The 26964-nt window shown below is 39.5% G+C and overlaps 4 protein-coding genes across 4 annotated transcripts; 1 reads left to right on the top strand and 3 right to left on the bottom strand.

Annotated features, from left to right (window-relative positions):
• Positions 1-69: 69 nt before the first annotated feature.
• LOC134003869 (transmembrane protease serine 9-like) lies at positions 70-6103 on the bottom strand. Its single transcript, XM_062443220.1, is given in 12 exon segments — positions 70-632; positions 743-989; positions 1108-1292; positions 1875-2429; positions 2540-2808; positions 2927-3105; positions 3697-3993; positions 4081-4226; positions 4336-4604; positions 5209-5371; positions 5521-5541; positions 6049-6103. Coding segments are annotated over 12 exon segments (2949 nt in total).
• Positions 6104-10980: 4877 nt separating this feature from the next.
• vkorc1 (vitamin K epoxide reductase complex, subunit 1) lies at positions 10981-14123 on the bottom strand. Its single transcript, XM_062442219.1, has 3 exons — positions 13835-14123; positions 13360-13469; positions 10981-12355 (listed from the first exon to the last, which is right to left on the bottom strand). Exons 1-3 carry the CDS (start codon positions 14014-14016, stop codon positions 12144-12146), a joined length of 504 nt encoding a protein of 167 aa, XP_062298203.1. The 5' UTR covers positions 14017-14123; the 3' UTR covers positions 10981-12143.
• A 751-nt stretch (positions 14124-14874) lies between these two features.
• On the top strand, positions 14875-22984 carry mapk7 (mitogen-activated protein kinase 7). Its single transcript, XM_062442217.1, has 7 exons — positions 14875-14961; positions 16468-16733; positions 16882-17047; positions 17818-19361; positions 19444-20540; positions 20753-20883; positions 22690-22984. The coding sequence occupies exons 2-7, from the start codon at positions 16472-16474 to the stop codon at positions 22835-22837; spliced, it is 3348 nt and encodes a 1115-aa protein (XP_062298201.1). The 5' UTR covers positions 14875-14961; positions 16468-16471; the 3' UTR covers positions 22838-22984.
• Positions 22985-23263: 279 nt separating this feature from the next.
• On the bottom strand, positions 23264-26964 carry zgc:92313 (uncharacterized protein LOC436869 homolog). The gene is made up of 6 exons (XM_062442218.1): positions 26672-26964; positions 26382-26494; positions 26138-26214; positions 25495-25766; positions 24136-24287; positions 23264-23817 (listed from the first exon to the last, which is right to left on the bottom strand). The coding sequence occupies exons 1-6, from the start codon at positions 26715-26717 to the stop codon at positions 23563-23565; spliced, it is 915 nt and encodes a 304-aa protein (XP_062298202.1). The 5' UTR covers positions 26718-26964; the 3' UTR covers positions 23264-23562.

The following is a 26964-nucleotide window of genomic DNA, read 5'->3' as shown; positions in this document are numbered from 1 at the left end:
TGACTTTTTATTAATTGTGCAAATAAGAAGTTAAATTACATTTATCTTCCCAATTCTGTGGTAGTGGGGTTACTTACATTCAGCACTTGACATGCTGGATACTGGATCTGATGTTGTAATATCTGATCCTGCAGTAGCATCAGTAGTAGTAATAGTTATGACAGGAGGTGGCAGACCAGGACAGGTGTAGCTGCTGTCAGCATCCAGCCCACTTGAGGCGAACTGGACAAAGCCTGGCTTATCAGACGTGATATGGGAGTTGATCCAGTACGTGTAACTGGACACTCTGGAGTAGACTCCTGGCAGATTGGGCCGAGCACAGCCAAAACCAAAACTAACGATTCCAGACTGGACCCACACATCGCCCTGCTTGTTCACCATTGGACCTCCCGAGTCACCCTGAGGAGAAGAACAGGGAACGTCTGAGAATCTCAGAAAATCTTGAAAGCGTTTACTAATCAGCGACAAATGAAAAGAAACAGCTACCTGACATGAGTCCTTGCCTCCTGCCAGAACACCAGCACAGATCATGTTGTCTGTGACTGTGCCGACTCCATTGAGACAGTTACACTGTCTGTTTCCCAGAACTGGCACCTCCACCTCTTGTAGAGTTTCAGGGAACGGTAATGACACTGAGGAACCAACCAGAAGAGAAACAAATCAAACATTTCGCTACAAACTCTAGATGACATGAACACTGCACTAAAAAAAAACAGCTTGTCAGCAACACAAGCAGACTCACCTCCCTCCTTGACTGCACCCCAGCCAGTGACCCAGCTATCAGTGCCATTGTTGAAAACACTGCTGCTGGCTGCCAGACACACAGGTCTGATGTAGTCCGTGAATTTGACTGGTGAGGAGAGTTTGAGCAGAGCAATGTCGTTGTTGTTGGTGTTGCTGTCGTAGTTTGGATGCAAAATGATTCTGGCAACAGTTCTGGTCACTTCGTTTGGGTTTGTGCCCTGCAGGTTCTGACGACCAAGGGAAACCTGCCATCTATTTGTGTTGGTACTACAGAAAAAACGATACATTGGCATTGGTTTTTGGAAGAATGTAAACCAAATATATTTCCAAAGCATAGACTGAAATACAGAAAAAATATATCACTAATTATATTAGAGTTTCTCACCTGGAGAAGCAGTGAGCAGCAGACATCACCCACTCACTGTTGATGAGGGAACCACCACAAACATGGCTGCCAAATCTCTGCAGACTAACCTGCCAGGGCCAACTTCCTGCTGGAGCATCTTCACCTCCAACTATCCGTATGTTCAGTGGAGTGATGCCACACACTGAAAAAAATGGGCCCTAATAAGTGCTTGTTGAATTGGTCTCGCAGACTGCTTCGCAATATCTACAAAAGGTTTCTTATTGTTTGTAGTGTGGAGCAGCACTCATGACAAACACATATTATTAAGTATTTCATAATCGGAATAATTAAATACCATGATATCTAGCTTAAGTTCCTGCATGTAAAGTCTATGGCAAATGATAACAGCAGTATAAAATCAGACAGCAAACAATAATGTGTGCCACCACATACTGAGGTAATCACGCAGTTACACAGGCTGCACCAGTTGTCATTAGGATTGTTTCATTTTACTACAACCAATGCTTTGTATCATCAGAATAATTTGAAAGATGTTATAATTGCACATTTGATACATGACAGCTTTAATAAAGTATAACTGTTTGAAGCCACTATGTGGGGCTTCTGTCTGTCATTTTTCATTCTGCCGCTTGGGGGCGCCAAAAACAGGAAAGCTTAAAGAGTTCACGCCTTTTGAAAAAGTTGGCTGACTTTTTATTAATTGTGCAAATAAGAAGTTAAATTACATTTATCTTCCCAATTCTGTGGTAGTGGGGTTACTTACATTCAGCACTTGACATGCTGGATACTGGATCTGATGTTGTAATATCTGATCCTGCAGTAGCATCAGTAGTAGTAATAGTTATGACAGGAGGTGGCAGACCAGGACAGGTGTAGCTGCTGTCAGCATCCAGCCCACTTGAGGCGAACTGGACAAAGCCTGGCTTATCAGACGTGATATGGGAGTTGATCCAGTACGTGTAACTGGACACTCTGGAGTAGACTCCTGGCAGATTGGGCCGAGCACAGCCAAAACCAAAACTAACGATTCCAGACTGGACCCACACATCGCCCTGCTTGTTCACCATTGGACCTCCCGAGTCACCCTGAGGAGAAGAACAGGGAACGTCTGAGAATCTCAGAAAATCTTGAAAGCGTTTACTAATCAGCGACAAATGAAAAGAAACAGCTACCTGACATGAGTCCTTGCCTCCTGCCAGAACACCAGCACAGATCATGTTGTCTGTGACTGTGCCGACTCCATTGAGACAGTTACACTGTCTGTTTCCCAGAACTGGCACCTCCACCTCTTGTAGAGTTTCAGGGAACGGTAATGACACTGAGGAACCAACCAGAAGAGAAACAAATCAAACATTTCGCTACAAACTCTAGATGACATGAACACTGCACTAAAAAAAAACAGCTTGTCAGCAACACAAGCAGACTCACCTCCCTCCTTGACTGCACCCCAGCCAGTGACCCAGCTATCAGTGCCATTGTTGAAAACACTGCTGCTGGCTGCCAGACACACAGGTCTGATGTAGTCCGTGAATTTGACTGGTGAGGAGAGTTTGAGCAGAGCAATGTCGTTGTTGTTGGTGTTGCTGTCATAGTTTGGATGCAAAATGATTCTGGCAACAGTTCTGGTCACTTCGTTTGGGTTTGTGCCCTGCAGGTTCTGACGACCAAGGGAAACCTGCCATCTATTTGTGTTGGTACTACAGAAAAAACGATACATTGGCATTGGTTTTTGGAAGAATGTAAACCAAATATATTTCCAAAGCATAGACTGAAATACAGAAAAAATATATCACTAATTATATTAGAGTTTCTCACCTGGAGAAGCAGTGAGCAGCAGACATCACCCACTCACTGTTGATGAGGGAACCACCACAAACATGGCTGCCAAATCTCTGCAGACTAACCTGCCAGGGCCAACTTCCTGCTGGAGCATCTTCACCTCCAACTATCCGTATGTTCAGTGGAGTGATGCCACACACTGAAAAAAATGTGCCCTAATAAGTGCTTGTTGAATTGGTCTCGCAGACTGCTTCGCAATATCTACAAAAGGTTTCTTATTGTTTGTAGTGTGGAGCAGCACTCATGACAAACACATATTATTAAGTATTTCATAATCGGAATAATGAAATACCATGATATCTAGCTTAAGTTCCTGCATGTAAAGTCTATGGCAAATGATAACAGCAGTATAAAATCAGACAGCAAACAATAATGTGTGCCACCACATACTGAGGTAATCACGCAGTTACACAGGCTGCACCAGTTGTCATTAGGATTGTTTCATTTTACTACAACCAATGCTTTGTATCATCAGAATAATTTGAAAGATGTTATAATTGCACATTTGATACATGACAGCTTTAATAAAGTATAACTGTTTGAAGCCACTATGTGGGGCTTCTGTCTGTCATTTTTCATTCTGCCACTTGGGGGCGCCAAAAACAGGAAAGCTTAAAGAGTTCACGCCTTTTGAAAAAGTTGGCTGACTTTTTATTAATTGTACAAATAAGAAGTTAAATTACAATTATATTCCCAATTCTGTGGTAGTGGGGTTACTTACATTCAGCACTTGACATGCTGGATACTGGATCTGATGTTGTAATATCTGATCCTGCAGTAGCATCAGTAGTAGTAATAGTTATGACAGGAGGTGGCAGACCAGGACAGGTGTAGCTGCTGTCAGCATCCAGCCCACTTGAGGCGAACTGGACAAAGCCTGGCTTATCAGACGTGATATGGGAGTTGATCCAGTACGTGTAACTGGACACTCTGGAGTAGACTCCTGGCAGATTGGGCCGAGCACAGCCAAAACCAAAACTAACGATTCCAGACTGGACCCACACATCGCCCTGCTTGTTCACCATTGGACCTCCCGAGTCACCCTGAGGAGAAGAACAGAGAACGTCTGAGAATCTCAGAAAATCTTGAAAGCGTTTACTAATCAGCGACAAATGAAAAGAAACAGCTACCTGACATGAGTCCTTGCCTCCTGCCAGAACACCAGCACAGATCATGTTGTCTGTGACTGTGCCGACTCCATTGAGACAGTTACACTGTCTGTTTCCCAGAACTGGCACCTCCACCTCTTGTAGAGTTTCAGGGAACGGTAATGACACTGAGGAACCAACCAGAAGAGAAACAAATCAAACATTTCGCTACAAACTCTAGATGACATGAACACTGCACTAAAAAAAACAGCTTGTCAGCAACACAAGCAGACTCACCTCCCTCCTTGACTGCACCCCAGCCAGTGACCCAGCTATCAGTGCCATTGTTGAAAACACTGCTGCTGGCTGCCAGACACACAGGCCTGATGTAGTCCGTGAATTTGACTGGTGAGGAGAGTTTGAGCAGAGCAATGTCGTTGTTGTTGGTGTTGCTGTCATAGTTTGGATGCAAAATGATTCTGGCAACAGTTCTGGTCACTTCGTTTAGGTTTGTGCCCTGCAGGTTCTGACGACCAAGTGAAACCTGCCATCTTTTTGTGTTGGTACTACAGAAAAAATTATGAATTGCAGTGATTTTAAGAAAAATAGGAGTCAAGAGAGTTATAAAAATATTGTCTGAAATATAGAAAAAAATAATGCAGAATTAGATTCACTTGTGTAGTCAGTTTACTCGTTTGGATATGGCCATTAAATTGACCATTTATAGATCTGCTTCAGTGCCCAGACAAATGAACTGCGTTATTGTGATGTGTAAATGAGTATATATTCCAACAACATGAAAGAAAATAACAGTATACAAAGATATACAGAAGTTCAGCAATAGTATATCTTGTGAATCTAATGATGTCTGTGAATTTAGCTGCTGAGATGAGTCTGAGCAGATTGATGTTGTTGTAATTGGTGTTGCTGTCATAAGCTGGCAGTAACACATTTATATTATTGCCTTGCTGTTTTTGTCAACCTAACACAATGATCAAACCTGGTTGGTTTGAGATGAAAGTAAAATATGAAATACAAATAGTAAAATACACAGTGCACTGTGTTTGCAAAAAATCCAAGTATTGCCTTCATACACAAATATTAGTCAAACTCAAATCATGATTGATTGATTTCAGCAATATATACTGAGGTTAGGCCTGTGTCACCCACCTGGAGAAGCAGTGAGCAGCAGACATCACCCACTCTTTATTGATGAGGGAACCACCACAAACATGCCTGCCAAATCTCTGCAGACTAGCCTGCCAGGGCCAACTTCCTGCTGGAGCATCTTCACCTCCAACTATCCGTGCGTTCAATGGAGCAGTGCCACATGCTGGAAAAGATATCAATACGGCCAGACGTCAGACGAATAGAAAAAAAAAACATCTTCATAAAATCTCTTTTTCACTGTATCAGTAGATCAAAAGACTAATAAACCCCTTGAAAATGCAGATGCAATATCATGTCTGAAGTGAATCTTACCATTGAGCTGAGCATGTGATTCTGGAAAAAAATACAACACAAATGAGTCAGTCATATTAATCTCAGTGGACCATTTCCAAAAAAACACCAAACAAAAACACACTATGTCCAGCTCCATTAACCTTTTCACCAACAGTTTTTCTTTGGGAAAAATTATGTAAAAGTAGTAAAATTTGCACGTTAACCACCATCTTACCGTATTATGTTTTATAAACCATCTCAGAATGTATGATAATTATTAATGAGTTAAAGTATACAAACACTAAATCCAAAATTAAAATCCTTGCCACAAAATCACTTCAGTGGAGGTGTTAATAATAGATGTGTGGAGGTGTTAATACTATACAGTATATTATTACACTACATCTAGCCACTGCACTGTACTTATAAGGTTCAGTCAAGCCAAAACTCGTAGCCAGGTAAATTGTTTTAAATTTCTAAACTAGTTTCCTCTTGTATAGTAGTGTAACTACTTTGAGAGCATCTACAGCTCAACGAAGAGATCAATCTAATCTAAGTGTGACTTACCTGCAGATAAAAGGCTTGTAAGAGCCAATATGCAGATCCATTTCCTCAAGGCCATTTTTGTGACTGCAAAGTCCTTGTTTGTCCCTCTTTATATACTTAGTTTGACCTGTCACTTGCCATGAGGTGTGCCCCTCCCATAAAGCACCCCGCATACCAGTCAACCAATAAACTGGGCAGTTTCCTTGTTCCTTTTCTTTCATTTTTAGGGAAAAAATATGAAATAATCTATTGATTTTATTTCATACAAAGCTGTAAGAATCAAAAGTAAAGTGAGGTTAGCTGCCAACATAAACACGTTGGATTAAAACAGAGTGCATAACAATATTAAAATATTAATTCCCTCCTTTTTTAATGTGATATCTGGAATTGAAACTGTTAGAAGTGCTCTAATATTGCATCATTAAAACTATAATGATTTTTACAGTTCCATTTTTGTTTAAATATTGAAGCTTTCTTTCACTTCTTCTGTTTTCCTGTCAAAGATGTTGTCAAACCAGTCGCACACCTAGTAAGGAAGAATGCCAATACCTGTTACGTCCCAAGGTTGAGAAACAGTTAGGAGTGGAATATTTTTACAAGATATCACAAAAGCATCTATTGTCATTGATTGTGGGACAATTATGCATTTCAACACCTTTTGATTACGTATTTAAAATGGTATCTCAGAAAGAAAACACCTCCTCGATATTATGTCACTTGTTTCTTGCACAGGGGGAAATATTCAGGCAGCTAATTATGCCTATTTATAACTATATATATAAAAATAAATACAATCCCGTTGTTAATGAGATTAAATGGGATATATCTAGTGTATGATGTCAGTTTATTTTGTCAGTTACGCATGATTGCTTCTCGGTGGCTGAGTAATCCAAATATTTCAACTCCTAACATAAATCAGTGGCTTTATTTGTCATAATAAAAGATAAAAATTATGACACAAGGGTTTTGGGGTTTGTTAGGCAGGAAGGGTGGATGAGCTTCAGTTTTTTCACATATTCACAGCTCTTCTATCTTTTATTATGGGGCAGCTGTGACTGTGGCTCTCAAGGTAGAGCAGGTTGTCCACTAATTGAAATTTCGGCAGTTTGATTTCCGGCTTCTCCAGTCAACATGTCAAAGTGTCCTTAAGCAAGATACTGAACCCTGAATTGCTGCCAAACACTGAGCCATCAGTGTATTAATGTGTGTGAAAGAGTGAACGTGGCTTGTAGTTTAAAAGTGCTTTGAGTGGTCAGAAGATATGAAAGGTGCTATATAAATACAGTCCATGCTTGACTCCGAGAGTGAGGGGATCCGGTGGCTCTGATATGCTGTCAGGTGTATTTTACTGGCATGGTTTTGGTCCACTTGTCCCCTTAGAAGGAAGTGTCACTGCAAATCAATACACTGCAAATTTGTTCTGAGTGATCACCTTTTTTCTGTGATGAAACATTTCTACCCTAATGGGAGTGTTCTCCTCCAGGATGACAATGTCCCCATCCATAGAGTATGAAGGGACACTGAATAGTTGGATGAGTATGAAAATGATTATTGTCATTATGTACACTTGGTGGATGGTTAAATCTGTACATTACGTAGGAGCACTCTGCTGGTTTGAAGGAATTAGTGTGGGAAAAAATGTCCCTTATTCATGCGATTTGTTTTCTTCAGGTTTTAAATTATATGTATTTGTAAACAGAACTGATAGGTGATCTGGTGTTACTTGATTGGTGGACTGGAGTTGGCCCACGGGCTGCCACTTGAATAGGCTGGTGCTATGGCCTTTGTAGACACCTGATCTCAACCCAACTGAACACAGAGATTTTGGACCAACGGACAACACTCTCCACCACCATCTTCAAAACACCAAATGAGAGAATATCTTTTGGAAGAATAGTGTTCATCCCTATAGTAGAGTTCAGAGACTTGTTGAATCAATGCCAAGGCACACTGAAGCTGGTGGAAAGACCTTACTAACTTGTCTGTATATCCATTACAGCTCATCACAGATAATTCCTGTACTTGTCTTTCAGTACATTTCATAAAAATAGATCAACAAAGGTAAAGCATTCAGACAGAGCAATGAATAGCTGTCACTCATGACATGACTCAGGTAACAAAAGCAAAATGACACCGGTACCTACGCATTTGTTCACATTATGACTGTAACCTTTACACCTCATCCATCACTCTGTTTACCTTAAAGTACAAATATGCATTTTTGCAGTAAGAAGAAAAACCTTTTCAAAGAAAGTTACATAATATTTCAAAACAACACAGCATGATCCCGCTAGAGAAGCTGAAATAAAGCAGTGGTAGTTGCAAGGACAGATTTATTCAAACCTGGACTCCCTTCATAGAATTTGTTGAGAATTTATCTTTCACCTGACATTACTCTAACATGATTTTTACACATATGAAATGACCAGCTGGATCTGGGTGTGCGATTCATTCTTGACAGGATTCTTGGATTAACTTTTAGCCCATTCAGTATTTGGGTCAATGACGTGACTATGACATTTTCAGTCTAACTGCTTTTTTTCAGTTAGAAAAAGGTTTACATTGATTAAAAAAATACCATATATATGTAGTACCTTTCCTTCATATGTAATCACTTTAACTTTGCAAAAACCACAAGCTATTAGTAATTTTTCTGTTATTTAAAGTGACAAAACATCATGTGGTGCGACCAATAATTCCAATAACTATATTAAATTCAGAGTAAAATATCACTTTTAATATTAATCACTGATACAGTATGCTTAACTAATTGTATTTTTAAATGTTTTCAATAATTTTTAAGCAATTTACAGGAAAAATAAGTCTTACATACATTTCAGAAGGCAACTGTGACATTATAGAACATAAATATGAGATTATTATTTACAAAAACTTAAAGGACATGCAAATAATTTGTTTCGAAACACTTAAATTCATTTATTTTAAGATAGATCATGGTCGCACCACATGACTTTTTTAAGGTCAGTTCTAATTCATCGAGATGGGAAAACACATAAAACACCTAATTTACTATTTTCATATGTATTTATGTGTACTCAACCTTTCTTAATGTTTGAATTACTGCAATAGATATTCCCATATTTATTATTTTTAAATAAATCCTTATACGTCATTGACCCATTTACTTGTATTACCTCCTACAGTTTGAAATGTAATCTCCCAATATCATAACTCTACAATACATTTAACTTTGATGTAATCCATTTCAAATCAAAATCACTTCCTCCCATCACACAAAGTACAGTACAGCTCAACATTATATTATAGTATTTTTGGTCATGGTTTTAATCAAGAGAGATAATATCACAGCCTGGAAGCTTGGGAAATACTGGCACAAGAAAGGTTATATCTTTCATTGTTTATTAATTGATAATGTATGAATAAAAAGATTCAATGCTTTCCTACTTCCTGGAATGATTACATGGTCACACATACACGAGAAGGCCCATTAAATTGTAATTAATCATGGCTTCTATTATTGTAGCAGGATTTATTTAAACTTTCAGTTTTGTTTATTTATTAGAAACAATCAAACCATGATCAGATATCTCGACTCACTTGAGAAATTGGAAATGGAGAAAAATTAATAGGACACATTTGTAACTCTCTTGATTTCAGACCACAAAAATTAAGTTTATTGCACACACAAAAAAATCTGGAAATTATTGCAATGGATGATTCATTTAAAGGAAATCTAAGCATGTGCACACACAAACACACACCAAATAAAGGCAATTCAGGATATTTCTTGCCATTTTAAGTTGCAACCTTCATTTCCACAGTTTTGACAATTGTGCCAGGAATGAGGAAAGCATGCGGTCAAAATAATCTTTCCTTAGTCACTCATTGTTTCAGGTCATCATTTGTAATGAGAAGAAGTCTTATCGTGATGGCGTGAGCGTTTAAAAACAACTGATTGAGTCACTGGTTGTTCAGAATCAAATAGTCAACTGGAAAACTACAGCTAGACCAAGGAAACTGTATGAGGGGGGTAACAGAAAGAGTAAATACATATTTGAGTAAGTACAAAACAATAATTAAGAAACAAGGACAAATTTAGCACAGCCTTCAGAAACTATGCTTACGTTAGACAAGAGTGTCAGTATGGGTCTATTGTGATATGGTCTTTGTATTCATCTTTTCTTTCACAGTGCTATCTGTCCACACTGCAAGGTACAAAGAACACAAACAAAAGCTGCTGGAAAACATTGCATTTTTAAGTTAAGTCGCATATAATAATTAGTTATGTCATGACAGAAGTTAAGATCTGTGTGTGAACAGAAACACACATGCAACTTCATTTGTAGTTTTATAAGAGCTACACTTTAGGAAACAGAAATAATAAGAAATAATGTAATCAGTGCTGGGTTTTTTATATTTAATTTTATCATACATGTATTATTAACATGATATCAATATTTCATTTTTTTTTTTTAAATATCATGATCATTACTGGTATATCATGACACTAACAGCAACCACATATTTAGATTTTGTAAACTGTTGGACTCAGAGTTGCACTTTGTTCTCAGTAAATTCAGATACGTCAGCATCAAGGACAATGAACAATCAGACAGTGTCATTATTTATCTGATGCTTTGATGACCTGATGGGTCATCCAGTGGACTCTAGTCGCAGAGGTGAAGTCATCTTGGCTGAAATACCAAACTATGGATGATGACTAACTGAATTTAGTCAAAGATGACACCATCACAGCATGATTTTGAGAAGTTATTCGATTTTTAGTAGAAATTTGAACAGAAAAAGGCAAGTCATGTATGTATAAAATAGGTATAACAGCAGTAAGTGGTGCTTGGTGGATTTCTTTTGATATGTGATCAGTTCAACCTGAGTTAATAAAGTGAAAAATAGGCTCCTCATCCTATTCAAATAATGTTCAAAACCCTAAAAAGGAAGTGAGCAGAGCCTGAGTCTGCTTTTTGATATCTTTATTTTACATATTTTTTCCCACAGAGTAGGCCCACTACTTTAATTTTTACATCCTTTCTCCTCCTCTTTGTGCTTGTCATACAGCACCAGCTTTCCATCTAGTGTTCATTAACTGGGCCTGAAATTCATTAGTGATTCAGTGCACAAAACACTGTATGGTTTAACTATATGATATGATAACATTGGTCTTGTGTAAAACCAGTGGGACTCAGTTGGATAAGGTGATTAGTATAAAAGGACAAAGACACAGCAGGCCAAACCAGGCAGTTTTTGATCTCTCCAACCTGCGTCACCTACAAGCTAAAAAGAGTAACAGACAGTTGTAGTATATCTGCAGATGAAGACAAATGTACACTACCAGAGTAACAGCTACTGTTTGTGTGTGTTGGTTTGAAATCCTATATTTTACATTTTAAACCTGTAAAGACAAAACAAAATCTGCTGTATACTGTCCTCGTCCTCCTGACATGTGTTGAATTTGACAAGAAGGAAACAGTTCCCTCTTGTGGAAAAATCTGCGGCCTCCAAAATGTGAATGAGTGAACTTGTGATATTGTTACAGTTACACACCAACATCATCAATTTTCATTTTAAAAAGTGGAAAGACAAAAATGCAGAACTTCTCCTCAAGACTTGCAAAATATATAATAGAAGAAAAGATTCAGTTAAAGGGTTAAGTAAAAAACTACAATTCCAGCCCCATTTTTCAGCCAGATATAAACGTAATGTAAAAACTGTAGTACATGATAATCCTAGGCATTTAGCACCATCTACTGGTTGGATCGACTATCTGCAAGGCTCAAACTGCATTCCTCTCCTAATTCAAAGTAATTCACTGCAGATTATATCAATTTTTAGGACTTCTATTGAATTCACCAACCACACACAAATCACATCAGAGAGTTGATAGTATTCGGAAATGTGTAATCAAACGCACAATGATGTACCGAAATGACTGCCGCTTTATTATGTTTCTATACTGAAAATTATCTTTTGTCTTCTATTCCTCTCCAGTCCTGTTTCTTTAAAATGTCTCAACAGGTGTTAACAACACAGACACAACGTGGGAGAGAATTGGCTTTCAGATCCAGTGTGAGCTTCAGGTCAGCAGAAAAAAAGGTGTTGAATTTCACAAGTGATGTTTTCTATCCGGCCTTTTCTTTCATTCCTTCAATTGAGCTCTTTCGTTTCACGTTGGTGAAGAGCAACGCAAAGTTGACAATATATGTTGACACGCAGACCATGCAAAAATCACCCAGAACAAAGGCGAGAATCGATGCGAGGTAGAGCGAGCCGGCTATAGACACCCAAGAGGACAAAACCAAAAACATGGCAGCTCTCTTGGACAGTGACAGTCCTGCAATAGAGACAAACACAGAGGAGCTCAGTCAGTCCATGAATACATACAGGATTATTTGCAAAATCCTGCATAAATTATGACTGATATGATTGATTTTTAAACAAGTTTAGAAATGAATACATTTGTGCAATAATAGCATAATCATTCATAAAAATGTAACTATTTTCTCCAGTTGAATGACTTAAAATCAGAAACAATGATAATCCCTCCCTCTGGCATCAGTACAAGCTTCTTGAACAGTCTCTCATCTAATCTCGAGGCTTTATAATGTTAAAAGAGGAGGCCTGAAACCTCAGTGTATTTTTGTATTCATTTGCTCAATAATTATACTTTAATGGATACAACATCTAGGTTAAAAATCTTCTTCAGTTGACTCAAGTGACTTGCTTTGTCCAACTGAGACACTTAACTAGGATTAGTACATTCCTCTAATTTGAAGGTCGAAAAAAAGTAATCCAAGCTTTTACATCCTCCAGACTTGACTACTGCAATGCACTATATTTGGTAGGCGACAATCCAAAAACTGCAGCTTAAAATGCTGCAGCCAGATTTTTTAACATGCAATTATAGAAGTAGTCACATCATACTGATCCTTACTGCCCTTTTCGGGTTGCCTGTAAGTTTTAGAATTGATTTTAAGATTTTAAGAAAGCCTTGCATGGTCAGGCTTATATCTGTGACTTACTCCCACATGACCCACATGAGCCTGATGGCTGCTTGAGATCCTCTATGTTATATTTATGCCTTGGATTTTATTCACTTATTTACTTCTTGGTTTAACTGTAAAGCTCTTTGCAACTTTTGTTTGTTATGTTCTATATAAATAAAGTGAGGATTATTATTATTATAACATATCTCATTCTTTCATTCAAATATGTAATAATAAATTTAGCTGAAATGTAGGCCAAGCTGTGGTTCACAAACTCTCTCGATTACATACAGTTCAGCTTTCAGAAACTCAGTACTGCACTGTAATTTGTAGAAGGCAATGACAGACTAACCAAGGCCCAGCTGCAAAGTGTAGAATATGATGCCAAGCACACTGTTGGGCTGGTTCAGAGGACTATCTTTGGCAACAAAGAACTGGACCAAACCAAAACCACGTCCCCATCTGCAAGAGAAGACATGAAAAACTTCTAGATCCATACATTACTCAGAAGAAAAGGAAAAGATTATTAGATGTATACTTCAAAACTAAATACATCAAACATGCAGTTTATTTTGCAAAAAAAGAAAAAAGAAAAGAAAGAAAAGAAACTTGACACGAAAAACGGTGACAGGTAATACTTGGCATGCACATGATGGGAAGGTAAAGCACTTCCTAAGGAATTTGTAAAACGTGGCAATGAAAGATGGCATAGAAATGTGCCAATTTCTTAAATTTCAAGAATACAAATGAAACATTGTCCTCTAACACGGGTCGAGGTAAAATGGCGCAGGTAAATTCTCAAAACATACAGAGGAATAAAAACATACCTGGAGCTAAAAACTTTGGAGCAGCTCACAGACTCCCCCAGGTCACACATTGCTTTGTATTCTGGGTTTCTCTCATGGGACAGCTCGACGTGAAGCGCATAAACTGACAAAACCATACCAAAAGCGCACAGAAATATGCGCATTTTTCTCTCCCACTTCGGTAATCCCTGAATACCAGCCATATTTAATCACAACCCCAGTAGGTAAGATAAGTCAGAGGAGTTAAAATGACACGGCGAGCTGAGGAGACTTTCTTTACACCTCTCTTTCAGTTGTCCTCCTAGTCAAAGACGACGTGTTAGAAGTCAGATTCTTACTTTTGATTGGCCGAGGCGATTTTGGTCGCTGTATTTGATTGGACGGTCTGGTGCAGATGTTGGGCTTGAAGCCAGATGGGTGTTTACTGTGGACTTCAGTCCGTTTGATCTTTAGGGAAAAAAATAACTGCCCTCACTGTTCAGACCCTGTCATTACAACTTTCTTTACATAATACAGCTCTCAAAATGTTCTGTCTAAATACATAATTCCTATATGTTTAATGGTTTTATACGCGCATCTGGACATTCTATCTATCTATCTATCTATCTATCTATCTATCTATCTATCTATCTATCTATCTATCTATCTATCTATCTATCTATCTATCTATCTATCTATCGCCACATATGCTTAGTTGTTTTTGTTGTAGGCAATTAGAATAGGTACTTGGAAAAGCTTAAAGCTTTTAATTATGACTGGCAGTAATAATAGTGATTATTCTACACAATATCAGGAATTTTACTTTCATTTTACTTGTAGTTGATTAATTCCTTCGTACATAGACAGAGCTTCAAAAGCAGGTGATTTCGTCCTAACCACTCCTACAATAATTACATTATGGAAAACGGCGTCACCACCACCCAAAAAAGAGAGACCATTGTATATAACGCTACGGCCCGCCTCCAACAGCGTTCCCTGCTCCTATTGGACGTGTTCCCTCAACTCCGCTTCACCTCATTGGTTCGCCACATGTCATTTGAAAGTAACACGGAAGCGTATAAGGAAGAAGCGGCAGACAAAAACAAGAGATAGCCATGCTACCACGGGATTAAAAAACACAATTACGGATGTTGGGTTTGGCTCACAAGGTGAAAGACTATTTCGTTACGTAAAAACACGTCTCCGCATTGTTCCGCTACGTTTTATTTAGCTGAGACAGGCATGGTTTTACGGCATAGGTTTCCTAGAAAGCCTGAGCCATAGGTAACGTTAACTAGCCTACGCCCCTGCGTCAAAAAGTGGGCAAAGCTCACCTTTAACGGGTAGTCAAGTTTATATAGTCACTCTGTTGAACAACAACTAGCTGCTTAATAAAGGCAGCTACTCGCGAGTTGTGCTTTATTAAATAGCACCACAGTAATTAGCTGGGGGCGGTGTTTGACTGAGAGCTACAGGTTTTGGTCACCAGTTTACTGCCAGGCCCTTACTGCTGTGTGTAAAGGTAAATCATAAACTGCTGATAAAATAATACATAATAATAAAAGGATTTACTTAGTTCTTTGACAAAACACATGCGAACTGATTCTTAATCTTATTAAGTTGTATTGTGTGATTTTAGATGTGCTTTAGTTACCATCAGAGAAAAGGAGCTTCTGAAGTGGTTCCTGGGGGCCACAGCTCTGGCAGTGAGAGGAAAGGTTTTTCTTTGGGGTTAAATGTAGGTAATGTAAACAGAAAATGGTCACTATTTTTGTTTCATTTTTGCCTGGTTCATTGTAAATTTCAAATCGAGGACCGATGATTGCAGACACACACTGGTTAATATTGATTAACAGACAACAATGAACCGGTATGATTTTTTTCAAAAGCTTTGCAGATGTTTTCCTGCTCTTATCAGATTATCCCGTTTAGTAACCATGTTAGTACAACTTCAGTTTATTAAAGACTGTGATACTTTTATTAAGTGCTACACCTAACCATTATAAGATGTAATGATTATGATATTATAAATAGCTATAAATGCCCCTTATGTATTTAAGTGAACTACTTTGTCTGACCGTCAGTCCAAAATGTGAAAATATTTAGTTTGCCATCATATTTGATGAAAAGCAGAGAAAACTAACATTTCAGAAGCTGGAACAAGCAAATGTTTGGCATTTTTGACTGAAATTACAAATTATATCTATATTTATCTATTCTTTATTTTTTTTATCAGAATCATATTGTGATTGTGTGTTATATCATGATATACTATATTTGGGTAAATTACTGATTCGGGGTGTAAACCAAAACAAACACATTTGTTATTAAAGTTTCTGTTTTATGTGATGAGGATTTTTTTATGATATGTGTGAAACACAACAAGGTCCACAGCTCAGTGCTTTGAACATCAGTTGGACTATTTTGAAAATGTTATTTTGCATACATTTGTCTTATCATTGTACGTATACCCTAGTTGTACCTACCAAAAAGGCTCACAATAATCCACAATTGGTCCAAAAGTATCAGCAGTAAAATAACATTGTTCAGATAGTTTCAGCCAACACTGATGATATGTTGATACAATGTATATGCTGGTGTAACTCTGCAAGTAGAGAACAATCAATGCCGTGGAAGATAAACTCAATCACTTTGATGTTCTTGATTCTTTACAGGAAAATGTCAACTAAGGAGGGTGGAGAAGGCAAAAATGGTCAACCTGTGGCCATGGCCACTGAGAAAAGCAGAGAAAACCAGAGCCAGCGTGGAGTCGAGGCAACACGCAGCTCCACAGACACCAGCACAGCAGCAAAAAACTTGGCTTTGCTTAAAGCGCACTCTCTGGACGTGAAGTTTGATGTCGGAGAGGAGTATGATGTCATAGAAACCATTGGCACCGGGGCCTATGGCGTCGTTTCATCTGCTAGGAGACGGGACAATGGTAAAGCAGATTTGATGAAGACATAAAATACTGCCCATTCCGTGTGTACTACAGTGCTCATTGACAAATCAGTCAACATTGTCATTCAAACAAGTTGTATACCCTGTCATGCTGTGTTCATTCATCAAGTCATATTTACATTTCACAGGCCAGAAGGTGGCGATAAAGAAGATCTCAAATGCTTTTGAAGTTGTGACAAATGCCAAACGCACTTTACGAGAGCTGAAGATTCTGAAGCACTTCAAACATGACAACATCATCGCCATCAAAGACATCCTGCAGCCTAACCTTCCTCACTCTGCCTTCAAGTCTGTGTATGTACATCCTAAAATGTATATTATAACTTTGGTGGTAAATGACACATGTACAGAAAACCAAACAAGTTATAAACCCAGAGGCATTTCCTATTATGTCACTAGACAGCAATTTGCAGTTAATTCCAGTTGTGAATAAATCTTGAATATAATAGTCTATATTTAATAAATCACAACCAGTGGTGCTGATTCCACACAGGTTTTGCAATTGAGAGACATAATATTTCAGGTGCTGATTTTTACAGATATTTCACCAAGACTTACTTTAATGACTCAATAGTCAAGTCTCATTCAACGTTGGCTGGAGATTTTACCTTACTGCCGGAAAAATAAAATTACCTGACATACATGAGTTGTACTGCTGTTTGATCAGCTGTTTCTACAGTTATTAGATGGAGTCTTTTAGTGTCCCACATAGAAATATTATAGTCTTCTATTCTATATAATATATGCTTCGAAATCCTTTTGTGTTGCATGAGCTAATTAAAATAATCACACACACACACCATAGGCCCGGACATGTCGACCTCACAAAGGAGTTTGATTAGAAGATTCATGTTTGGATGAGAGACAAATTGGCTGCTACAAACTTTAATGAGGCCAGTTCTTAGAGCTCTTGGAGAGGATGAATCTTAGTACCCAGGGTCATTGCTGCTGCTAATGTTGTTTGATATTCTTTGGGACATTACTAGTATATTTTCACATGGCCACAGTTTACGTCACTTAGTAAGTACATTAAAGAATAACTTTTTCACTTCCCTTGTGTGCAGGTACGTGGTGCTGGACCTCATGGAGAGTGATTTGCACCAGATCATACACTCTGCCCAGACACTTACACCAGAGCACACGCGATACTTTCTGTACCAGCTCCTCCGTGGCCTTAAGTATGTGCACTCTGCCAACGTCATCCATCGTGACCTCAAACCCTCCAACCTGTTGGTGAACGAGAACTGTGAGCTAAAAATCGGTGACTTCGGCATGGCAAGGGGTCTAAGTTCACACCCCGAGGAGTCTCATTCCTTTATGACTGAATATGTGGCGACTCGATGGTACCGTGCTCCTGAACTCTTGCTGTCTCTGAATCACTATAGTTTGGCGATCGACTTGTGGTCTGTGGGCTGTATCTTTGCAGAAATGTTGGGGCGTAAGCAGCTTTTTCCTGGGAAGCACTACGTCCAGCAGCTGCAGCTCATTTTGTCTGTGTTAGGCACTCCTCCTGAAGGTTTGATAAGTGCTATTAGGGCTGACAGAGTTCGCTCCTATGTTCAGAGTCTACCATCACAATCTGCTGTGCCCTTGGCCAAACTGTACCCACAAACTGAGCCAGAGGCTTTGGACCTGTTAGGGGCCATGTTGCGCTTTGACCCTCGTGAACGAATCAGTGTGACACAAGCGTTGGAGCATCCTTACCTAGCTAAGTACCACGACCCAGACGATGAGCCAATTTGTGTGCCAGCTTTCGATTTTGAATTTGACAAGCTGCAAATGAACAGGGAGCAAATTAAAGAGGCCATTCTGATGGAGATCCAAGACTTTCATAGGAATAAACAGAGCTGTCGTCAAAGACTGCAGTTCAGGCCTTTGGCGAGGGCAAATGGCAGAGCAGGGGGAGTTGCAGCACAAAGCAGTAATCAGTGTAACGCTCAGGCCTCCACCGTCACCCTGACCAAGTCAAATTTGGTTCCAATGGCACGACACCCACAAGCAACACAGATGCAGCAACAGCAAATGAGAGAAGTCAAACCTCAACAGCAACAAGACAGTGGGATACACAAACCAGCAGAAGGGAACCGCACATTTACAAATCAAATGCAAACCTTTAATAAAGACGTTGCCCCGCCTCATGTAACCCATAATTTGCCTCTTCTCACTAAAAGCGAAAGCGGCCCAGTTGATGTGGACATGCCAAGTGCCAACTCAGACAGCGGTCAGCCAGAGACTATAGATTTAACAACACCAGTGTCGAGTCAGGACACTCCATCAGAAGCAATGAGAGACAATGAGGCACAGGAGCGGCTTCCCAGCAGTCAGGCCCCTCTGACTCAGCCCACCCAGAGCCAGTCCATGACCCAGGCTACCACCTCCATTCCTCCAAGGCCATCACAGACCATGACACCCTTACCCACCACTGTGCCTTCCCTTTCTCTTTCTGTGGCACAAGCCCAGTCACTGTCTCAGTCCCTTTCACAGTCACTGTCCAAGAATGCAAGGCCTCCGCCTGGTGCAGGAGAGGGAACCAGAAAAGAAGGAGCAATATCAGAGGACACTAAAGCTGCTCTTAAAGCAGCTTTATTCAGAAATAAAGCCAGGGGTGGTAAGTTTGTTTTGTGAAATATGGCAAATCACTCACATGTCATTTATTAGGACTTCATCTTAATCTGATGTCTTCATTGCAGATGGAGGTACCTCTGCCTTGGGCATGGACGCTGGTGCAGGAGGAGGTGTACCGACCTCCCACTCTTCTATTCCAGAGTCGCGTCGGCCTGTCACTGCCCAGGAACGTCAACGAGAAAGAGAGGAGAAAAGGAGGAAGAGGCAGGAACGAGCTAAAGAGAGGGAGAGGAAAATAAAAGAAAAGGAGAGGAGAGAGGGAAAGCAGGGGGACTTGTTGGGTGGGGTTCTACTGAGTGACAACGACAAAAGCCTTTTGCAACGTTGGACAAAAATGATGGACAGCCGCCACGAGAAAACTTCTAACAGTGACGGAGCAAAGAACACGGACTGTAATGCGAACTCACACCATGGTGGAGGCATGGGTGACAACACTCAAGGAGCATCGAACAATAAAACAGATAAGGAGACAAGGAAGATTCAGTCTCATGAACAATTAATCTCTCAAGTTAAACCTCACCAGCCCGGCTTGTTTCAGCCTCCCAGCACCCATCAGCCACCCTTACTGTACTCCATGAGCCAGAGTAAACCTCCAGCGGATATAGTTGTTGCTGTAAGCGGAGGAATAGATATAATGAGCGTCACTGGTCATTTTGTAAAGAACAACACACTCAAACCTCATAATGAGAGCAATGGGCAAAGTGGTTTCAACTGTTTGGGGAATTGGAGTGGGCAGCAATTAGAGACGAGGCCATCACAGCAACCGCAACCAAACAGGACTCCACAGCCTCTGCCGCCAAGCTTTCTTCAGCCACAGCTCCAACCACAAACCTTACCTGACCCACAACCTCAGTCACAGCTGCTTCCTCTGGAGAGGTTTTTGACTAAAGCCCCAACACTAACCACCAGGGAGACAAACGGAAATGTGGATAATAGCCTGAACTCCCACCCTAACCCTCCAGTTACAAGTGCCGGACCTATGGAGAAGCTGTGTCCTTCTGTAGGAGAGAAATCTGGACCACAGACCACAAACCCTCTCTGTGGGACTTTAGTGGGCCCCTCACAGCCTCATCCCAGTTTAGGATTCACAGATACCGGACAGCAAGGATCTTCCATTGCTCCTGACATCCACACAGTAACGCTACAGCTCTCAAAGTCCCAGGTGTGTCTCAGCTTTCATATTCTGTCAAATATTCTGTTCTTTTTCTTTACAGTTAGCATTTTACAAAAAGAAGCTGTTTCTTTCACTATAGGTGTGATACAAAAACTAAATACTTGAGAAATGGAAATGTCACTTTCTTTTGTTTGCCTTGAACTGATCTAAAAGATACAAAGTTCAGTTCACCCAATGTTCCCCCCCTTTCCTTCTGGCAGGTAGAGGATGTTCTACCCCCGGTGTTCTCGGTCACCCCTAAAGGCAGCGGGGCTGGGTATGGTGTGGGCTTTGACCTTGATGACCTTCTGAACCAGTCTCTCACAGACTTGCAACACTGTGACCGAGACAGGTGAGGTCTGATACAGCACAAGTTTCTTTTCTAACACAAAACAAAACAACAACAAAAAAAAGCTTTGTACCCAAATTTTGCCTTTTCAAAATCAGACTATTTCTTCATCAATATATTTTGTGATTATTCATGCGTCAATATGTACACTCAATTCCGACATCCATGGACAATCATGCACCTTACTAACATAGTAACATACTTTTTTATCTGATTTTTGGTTGCTGTATGATTTTAATTTTCCTTTGGTATTAATAAAGTATATATCCATATATCTACCTACCTACGTACAGCTACATATCTGGTGGTTCTTCAGACAAACCTGGTTCTGATCACAGTTTCAAACCATATAATGTAGCAAGACCTTGTGATCCTTTTTGTGCTTTACCTCACTGACCTGTTAGTGATCGGACAGTAGATGTAGTTCAACTTCTGAGGTTTCTGTATGTAAGCAGAAGAGCAAAAGAAAATCATAAAGGAAGCATTGGCAAGGATCACCGTTATCGATAACAGAGTGGCACTTCACTGCCAAGTCTAATTTTTTATGGCAGGCACCTGGGAGCTCATTATTACAACGGTTTGTTCACTTTTATTTACCTTACAAAAAAAAGGAGCACTTGGGTAGTCGAGTGGTTGAAGTGCGTGCCACATGGGGGCGGCATTCCTGGTTCGAGTCCGGCCATGGACCTTTGCTGCAGGTCATTCACCTCTCTCTCTGTTTCCTGTCGACCTCTCTGCCAAGTACTGTACTTAAAATTAAAGGCAGAAGCCCAAAAATAAATCTTAAAAAAAAAAAAAAAAATTCTTGTGACTAATATGGTAAGCCTTTCTCTACAGTTGACTACCACTGTAGCTGCCATTGTTACTTTAATCTTAGTATAGGAACAGCAATGACATAGAAAAAAGTCAAAATCTTTGCCCAGATTGACCCAAATTTAATATCGAGAGAGGCTAAAAATCATCAAAATTGAGTTCTCCTATAGTTATAACACAATTCTGCATTCACCTTTTGTCAGGTGAGAATAAAAAAACGCCTGTAAATCATTTTTATACAGACAATGGGTCACATGACTGTGTATATGAAAGGGGTTTATCCTGTAGTTTCTTACAGCTCTACCGTGTATTTCAGCATCTTTCATCTCATTGTTTTGGTGTTATGTTTCACAACCTTAATTTTTTGGTTAACTCTCATTGTGTTGCTTTCAAATGCAGCGGGCAGCTGTCTTCAGTTTTAAAAAGCTCTAAAAACCTATTGTATGCTATTCACTGTGAGACAGCAGACAAATGAAAGGCTGGTGAACTTGGTGGAAACCACAAACACAGCTAAAGAAGTGAAGAGCGAATATTAGACTTGCATTAGTCAGATGGTCAGAAACAAAAAATGAATGCTAATGTTTCTCTGTATCTGCCAAAACAATCATTAAATCAGTTTATGCAGTTTTAAGCCAGGTCAGGAGAAGGGAAGCAGAATCAAGTCGTATGTTTGGCCACTCACAACAAATACATATTCCAGATCTCACTCAGTCCTGAAGTATTACATAATCTGTATCTCCCAACCTACTTCATGTTTAACCTTTAATGGTTTCATTTTATTAAATGACTTTATTAGTTAGCAGTTGCTTCTTTGTAATGAGCACAAGCACTGGATTAAACAGCAAAGCAGTCTGCAGATAGTCATGGTTTCCAGGACTCTAGCACACTAACTGTTGGCACTACATCTTGTTCTAGATAAAAACCTTTTTGTATGATCAAAGGAGGCCCTTTTTTAATGTTTACTTTATTTTCTTATTTATTTTTCTTATTCATCAGTTACGACTCGGCCCCCCTCTCAGCCTCCCTCTTATCTGACTGGAGTGAGGTTCACCGTATGACTCCGGCTGACCTGGAATCACTGCAGCAGGAGCTCCAGCTCGGCTCTCCCATGATCCTCTCTGATACCATCCCTCCTGATGCCTGACTTTCCCTTTCTGACAACATTTGGATTCATGTAAATGTTAAGATTTTTTTTTTTTAGCATGAAATCTTTGAGCAAAGACTTAATTTAAAAGCAGCTAGCTTCTTTTTTTTTTTTTTAATAGAAACTACCAAGCAGTCTTTTTTTTACCATTATGACACGCTGCGCTGTTTTTTTAATAAACAAAACTGTCATCATCTGTCTCTGCCCATGTATGTCAATGAACTACAGTTAATTGAGCATGTTCCATATGAAAAAGGTGATTTAAAGTTACACTAAATAACATTTAGGTTCTGGTTGAAAACTGGGTAACAAAAGTTCCTGAAAACTGGAGAGTTCACAACTGAAGGTTTGGTCTGTATGCAATGTGATATTTAAATGTTCAAACTCTAATATTGGAGGTTAAAAAGAACACAGCTGATTTTAAGAATCAAATTAATTTATTTCAAATACAAAAGACAATTAATTTCGCTCATATTTCTTTTAAAAATACAATTGTATCAAACTACTTCAATCGAAGATCATAATGCTGAGTTATAGCTCTACAATGATTATATTACATTTTGTGTTCAATGTGGCTTCATGTGCACGTCAGATACAACTAACAGTGGTCTACTTTGACTCTTAAGGACCACTTTGGACACAGGACATTAGTTTACAGTGAATATCCTCCTTCATTTGGCCTGGTTTGCATCCTACCAATCCGGAAATCCAGTTTTCAAAGTGTCTCATCCCTGCAGCAGGATCAGTGCAGTGGACAGACAGCCGATCAACACAGCAGCCCTCCCACACCAGTTGTGATTGGCTTGGCCGTACAGCCGGATCTCTGGTATCGTGTCGCTGATGAAACTTGAGTAGCTGGTCAGTCGAGTATACACGCCTGGCTGGTTTTCTTTAGCACACTCCAATCCAAAACTCACCACTCCAACCTGCACCCAGGTCCCATTCACCATCTGGCAGACAAGGGGCCCTCCTGAATCACCCTGATGGTGGGAAAAGAGTAGCAAGTAGAGATATTTTTGTCATGCACTTTGTAGTGTTAGTTGCATACAATGAGGAACTGAAGGAAAACTGTTAATAATCTTTTCTAATAACACTTTAGCTTGCAGGTAGACATCAAAGAAAGGAGGGGAAATCCGCATATTCATAACTCAGATGGAGTCTATTTTTATTTCAGGGTCTTGAGATTGACATTTTGGCACACAGTGTGGTAAAATGTTCTCTTCCTGCTTTTGCCTGTGTATACAGTCATGCATTTGTGAATGTAAACACAACAACACAAACAGCTGATCCAACAGTACCTGGCAGGAATCTTTGCCGCCCTCCTGGAGTCCAGCGCAGATCATGTCATACAAGATGTCCACCTGCTCCGTCCGGTACATCTCCTGACATGAACTCTGGGAGATGATTGGCACCTGCACTTCCTGCAGAGTCCCACTTCCTGGCAGAGGGACTGAAGGGGAGGACGACAAATTGAGGATGAAGAATAATGGCCTTTTGTATTTTCTTTTAATAAACAGGTGACCAAGAAGCTATTTTGGCACTACTTGGATTCATACAAAACACATGTTAACTTTTAGTCTTTTTATACAGAGTATAGCTTCAATTATATATACATAACATCTTGACTGGGTTTCATCCTATTTTTGTCTATGTTTTCTTTTTTTGTATTTGCAAAGACATGAACCTTTCTCTGTTGAATCTGTTGGTGTATACTTAAAATGAAACTTAACCAAGCCAGCAAACAGTAACCATGCAGTGTAATTTATGATAATGCCTGGGATTAAGGTTAGTTTTATGATTAACTTTCCTGTGAGTGTGTGTCTGGATGACGAGCTGCCGCATACAATTACCCTCACACAGATAAATAGTTGTATTTAATAGAATTCATTTGGGGGCGTAAATTTGTTGTAAATAAGCACAAATTCTTATCCTGGAGCTACCAGGGTTATGAAATGGCATAAATTGCCCTCACAATTAAAACTATCTGCAATCCACAGATTTTTGTAATTTACTTTTTTTTCCAAGAGCTGGACAATATGTCTGAAATCTATATCACAATATTAGTATACATTTTTGCTGAAACAGATATAAATCATTGGCAAAATGTGTGCCAAATGTCATGTAAAATAATAAAATTGATTCCACTGTCACACATTACAACAAGAAAAACTTCACACATGTAAAACTTAAAACAACAAATTTGGTAGTTCTTCATAACAAGTTGATTGGAATCAATGATTTGATAACAGTCTGATCATATCGTGAAATATTTCCACTAAAAGTTAACAAACAAAAAATACCTAATTATATTCCAGTCATAATGATTCCTATATATGTTTTAGGGGCCGGTGTTTATAACCTCTCTGTTCCATGCTCTTCTGAAGAAAAGCTGTAAATGATATGTAAATCAAATCATTCAAAATGTATTACTGCCACTTGTATACCTTGTGACACCTGAACGTGCACCATACATCTGTAATCATTGCTTATGCAGATTTATTCTGTTCTTTTTTCAATCCTTGATATTTTCTTCTTTAACATTAATAAAAAAGATAATTCATTGGCATTTATTTGCATGCCAGAATGTAATAAAAGAGCTATTTAATAAGTTATATGCACAAAAACAAACACAATGGGAAGAATTAAGCAAACCTTACCATCAACTCGGATGTTTCCCCAGCCAGTGACATAGCACTGCATGCCACCTGGGAACAAGGTGCCAGAAGCAGGCAGGCAGATGGGACTGACATAATCTGACCAGGTTACTGGGCTGGACAGCCGCACCAGCACCAAATCCTTTCCACTGTGAGGCTCCACGTAACCGTACGGGATCACCACCTGGCTCACACGATGAATTGACTCGTGCGGGTTGAAGCCATTCTGCTGGTACCGGCCAGCATAGATGATGTAAGAGCCCACGTCAGATGGGCTGAAAGAAAAAGAGACAGATGGACACCGAATGAAACTGTGAATCAAGAGGAATGTGAAATGTGAAACCTACACATTATATTTTATAGTCACAAAAAGCTTGAAGAATAAGGCTTGCAACAAAATAATTGTGCAAGAAAAAAATACTGATTTTTGTAAATTTCACAGAAAAATATGGATTTGACAGATCTGTCTTTAAAACATCATTTTGAGTCAAGTTATTTTTTTAAATCTAAAGAAGGATACTGAAAACTGATTGAAAAATGTGTCGATTGCAAAAAAAATAAATTAAATTAAATGAAGCAGAGGCCTCTGAATTGGTGCTAAACTATGGGTTCACCTGCTGATTTTTGGCTGAGGAGAGGTTCTTACTTTGGGAAGCAGTGAGCAGCTGATAGGACCCAGTTCCGCGTGATGATGGAGCCTCCACAGATATGAACAGCCTCGTTCTGGAGGCCCAGAGGAGAGAAACAGTGAGTCACCTCAGCATCACAAGCAAATCCCTCTCTCAGCAGGTCAGCTTGATAAACAAGAACTAGACTAAAGCACACACATACAGAGAAAGAGACAGAACTGACAGATGAGGGTCTAAAAGCAGTCGTTTCAGGGGACTCACATGTATATCCACCTGCCAGGGCCAAGCCCCATCTGTGGCGTCCATCCCTCCTACAATCCTGTTCTCAGCTATCGGCGGTCGGCCACATTTTTGCGCGTAAGAATACAAAACACCTGAATATGAACATAAGTCACAGTTTTGTTTTGCTATGACTGAGGCACCTGCACTTTTTTCAGCATACGAGACCAATACAACCGTGCAAACAGGGCACACATCATGTATTACAAGTAGACAATGACCAAAACAGACATGGCGAGGGCAGAAAGGAGTATGGGGGAGGTGAAACTCACCTGTTACGCACCAGAAGACGATAGAAAACTGTACTTTTGGCAACATTGTGTGAGGTTTCGCGGCACAAATTACATACAATTGATTACTAAAGCAGAATTGACGTGTTCGGTTTTAAAAGCTAAAGAAAGAAAAAAAGTTTCTAAACTTCTCCCGTTATATACCTCTCTGGTACGCCTGGTATCTTGTGACAGATGCAGAAAATTCAAACAAAAAAAATGTTATCCTTTTAAAACTATAAGTCCGTGCGTTTTACTGTATCGTCGGCAAATCCCCAATCCCACTCCCAGTTTCG

The sequence above is a fragment of the Scomber scombrus genome, chromosome 21 (genome assembly GCF_963691925.1).
Source record: "Scomber scombrus chromosome 21, fScoSco1.1, whole genome shotgun sequence".
Taxonomy (NCBI): domain Eukaryota; kingdom Metazoa; phylum Chordata; class Actinopteri; order Scombriformes; family Scombridae; genus Scomber; species Scomber scombrus.
Note: the sequence above shows the minus strand (reverse complement) of the source record. Positions and strands in the feature narration are given on the sequence as shown.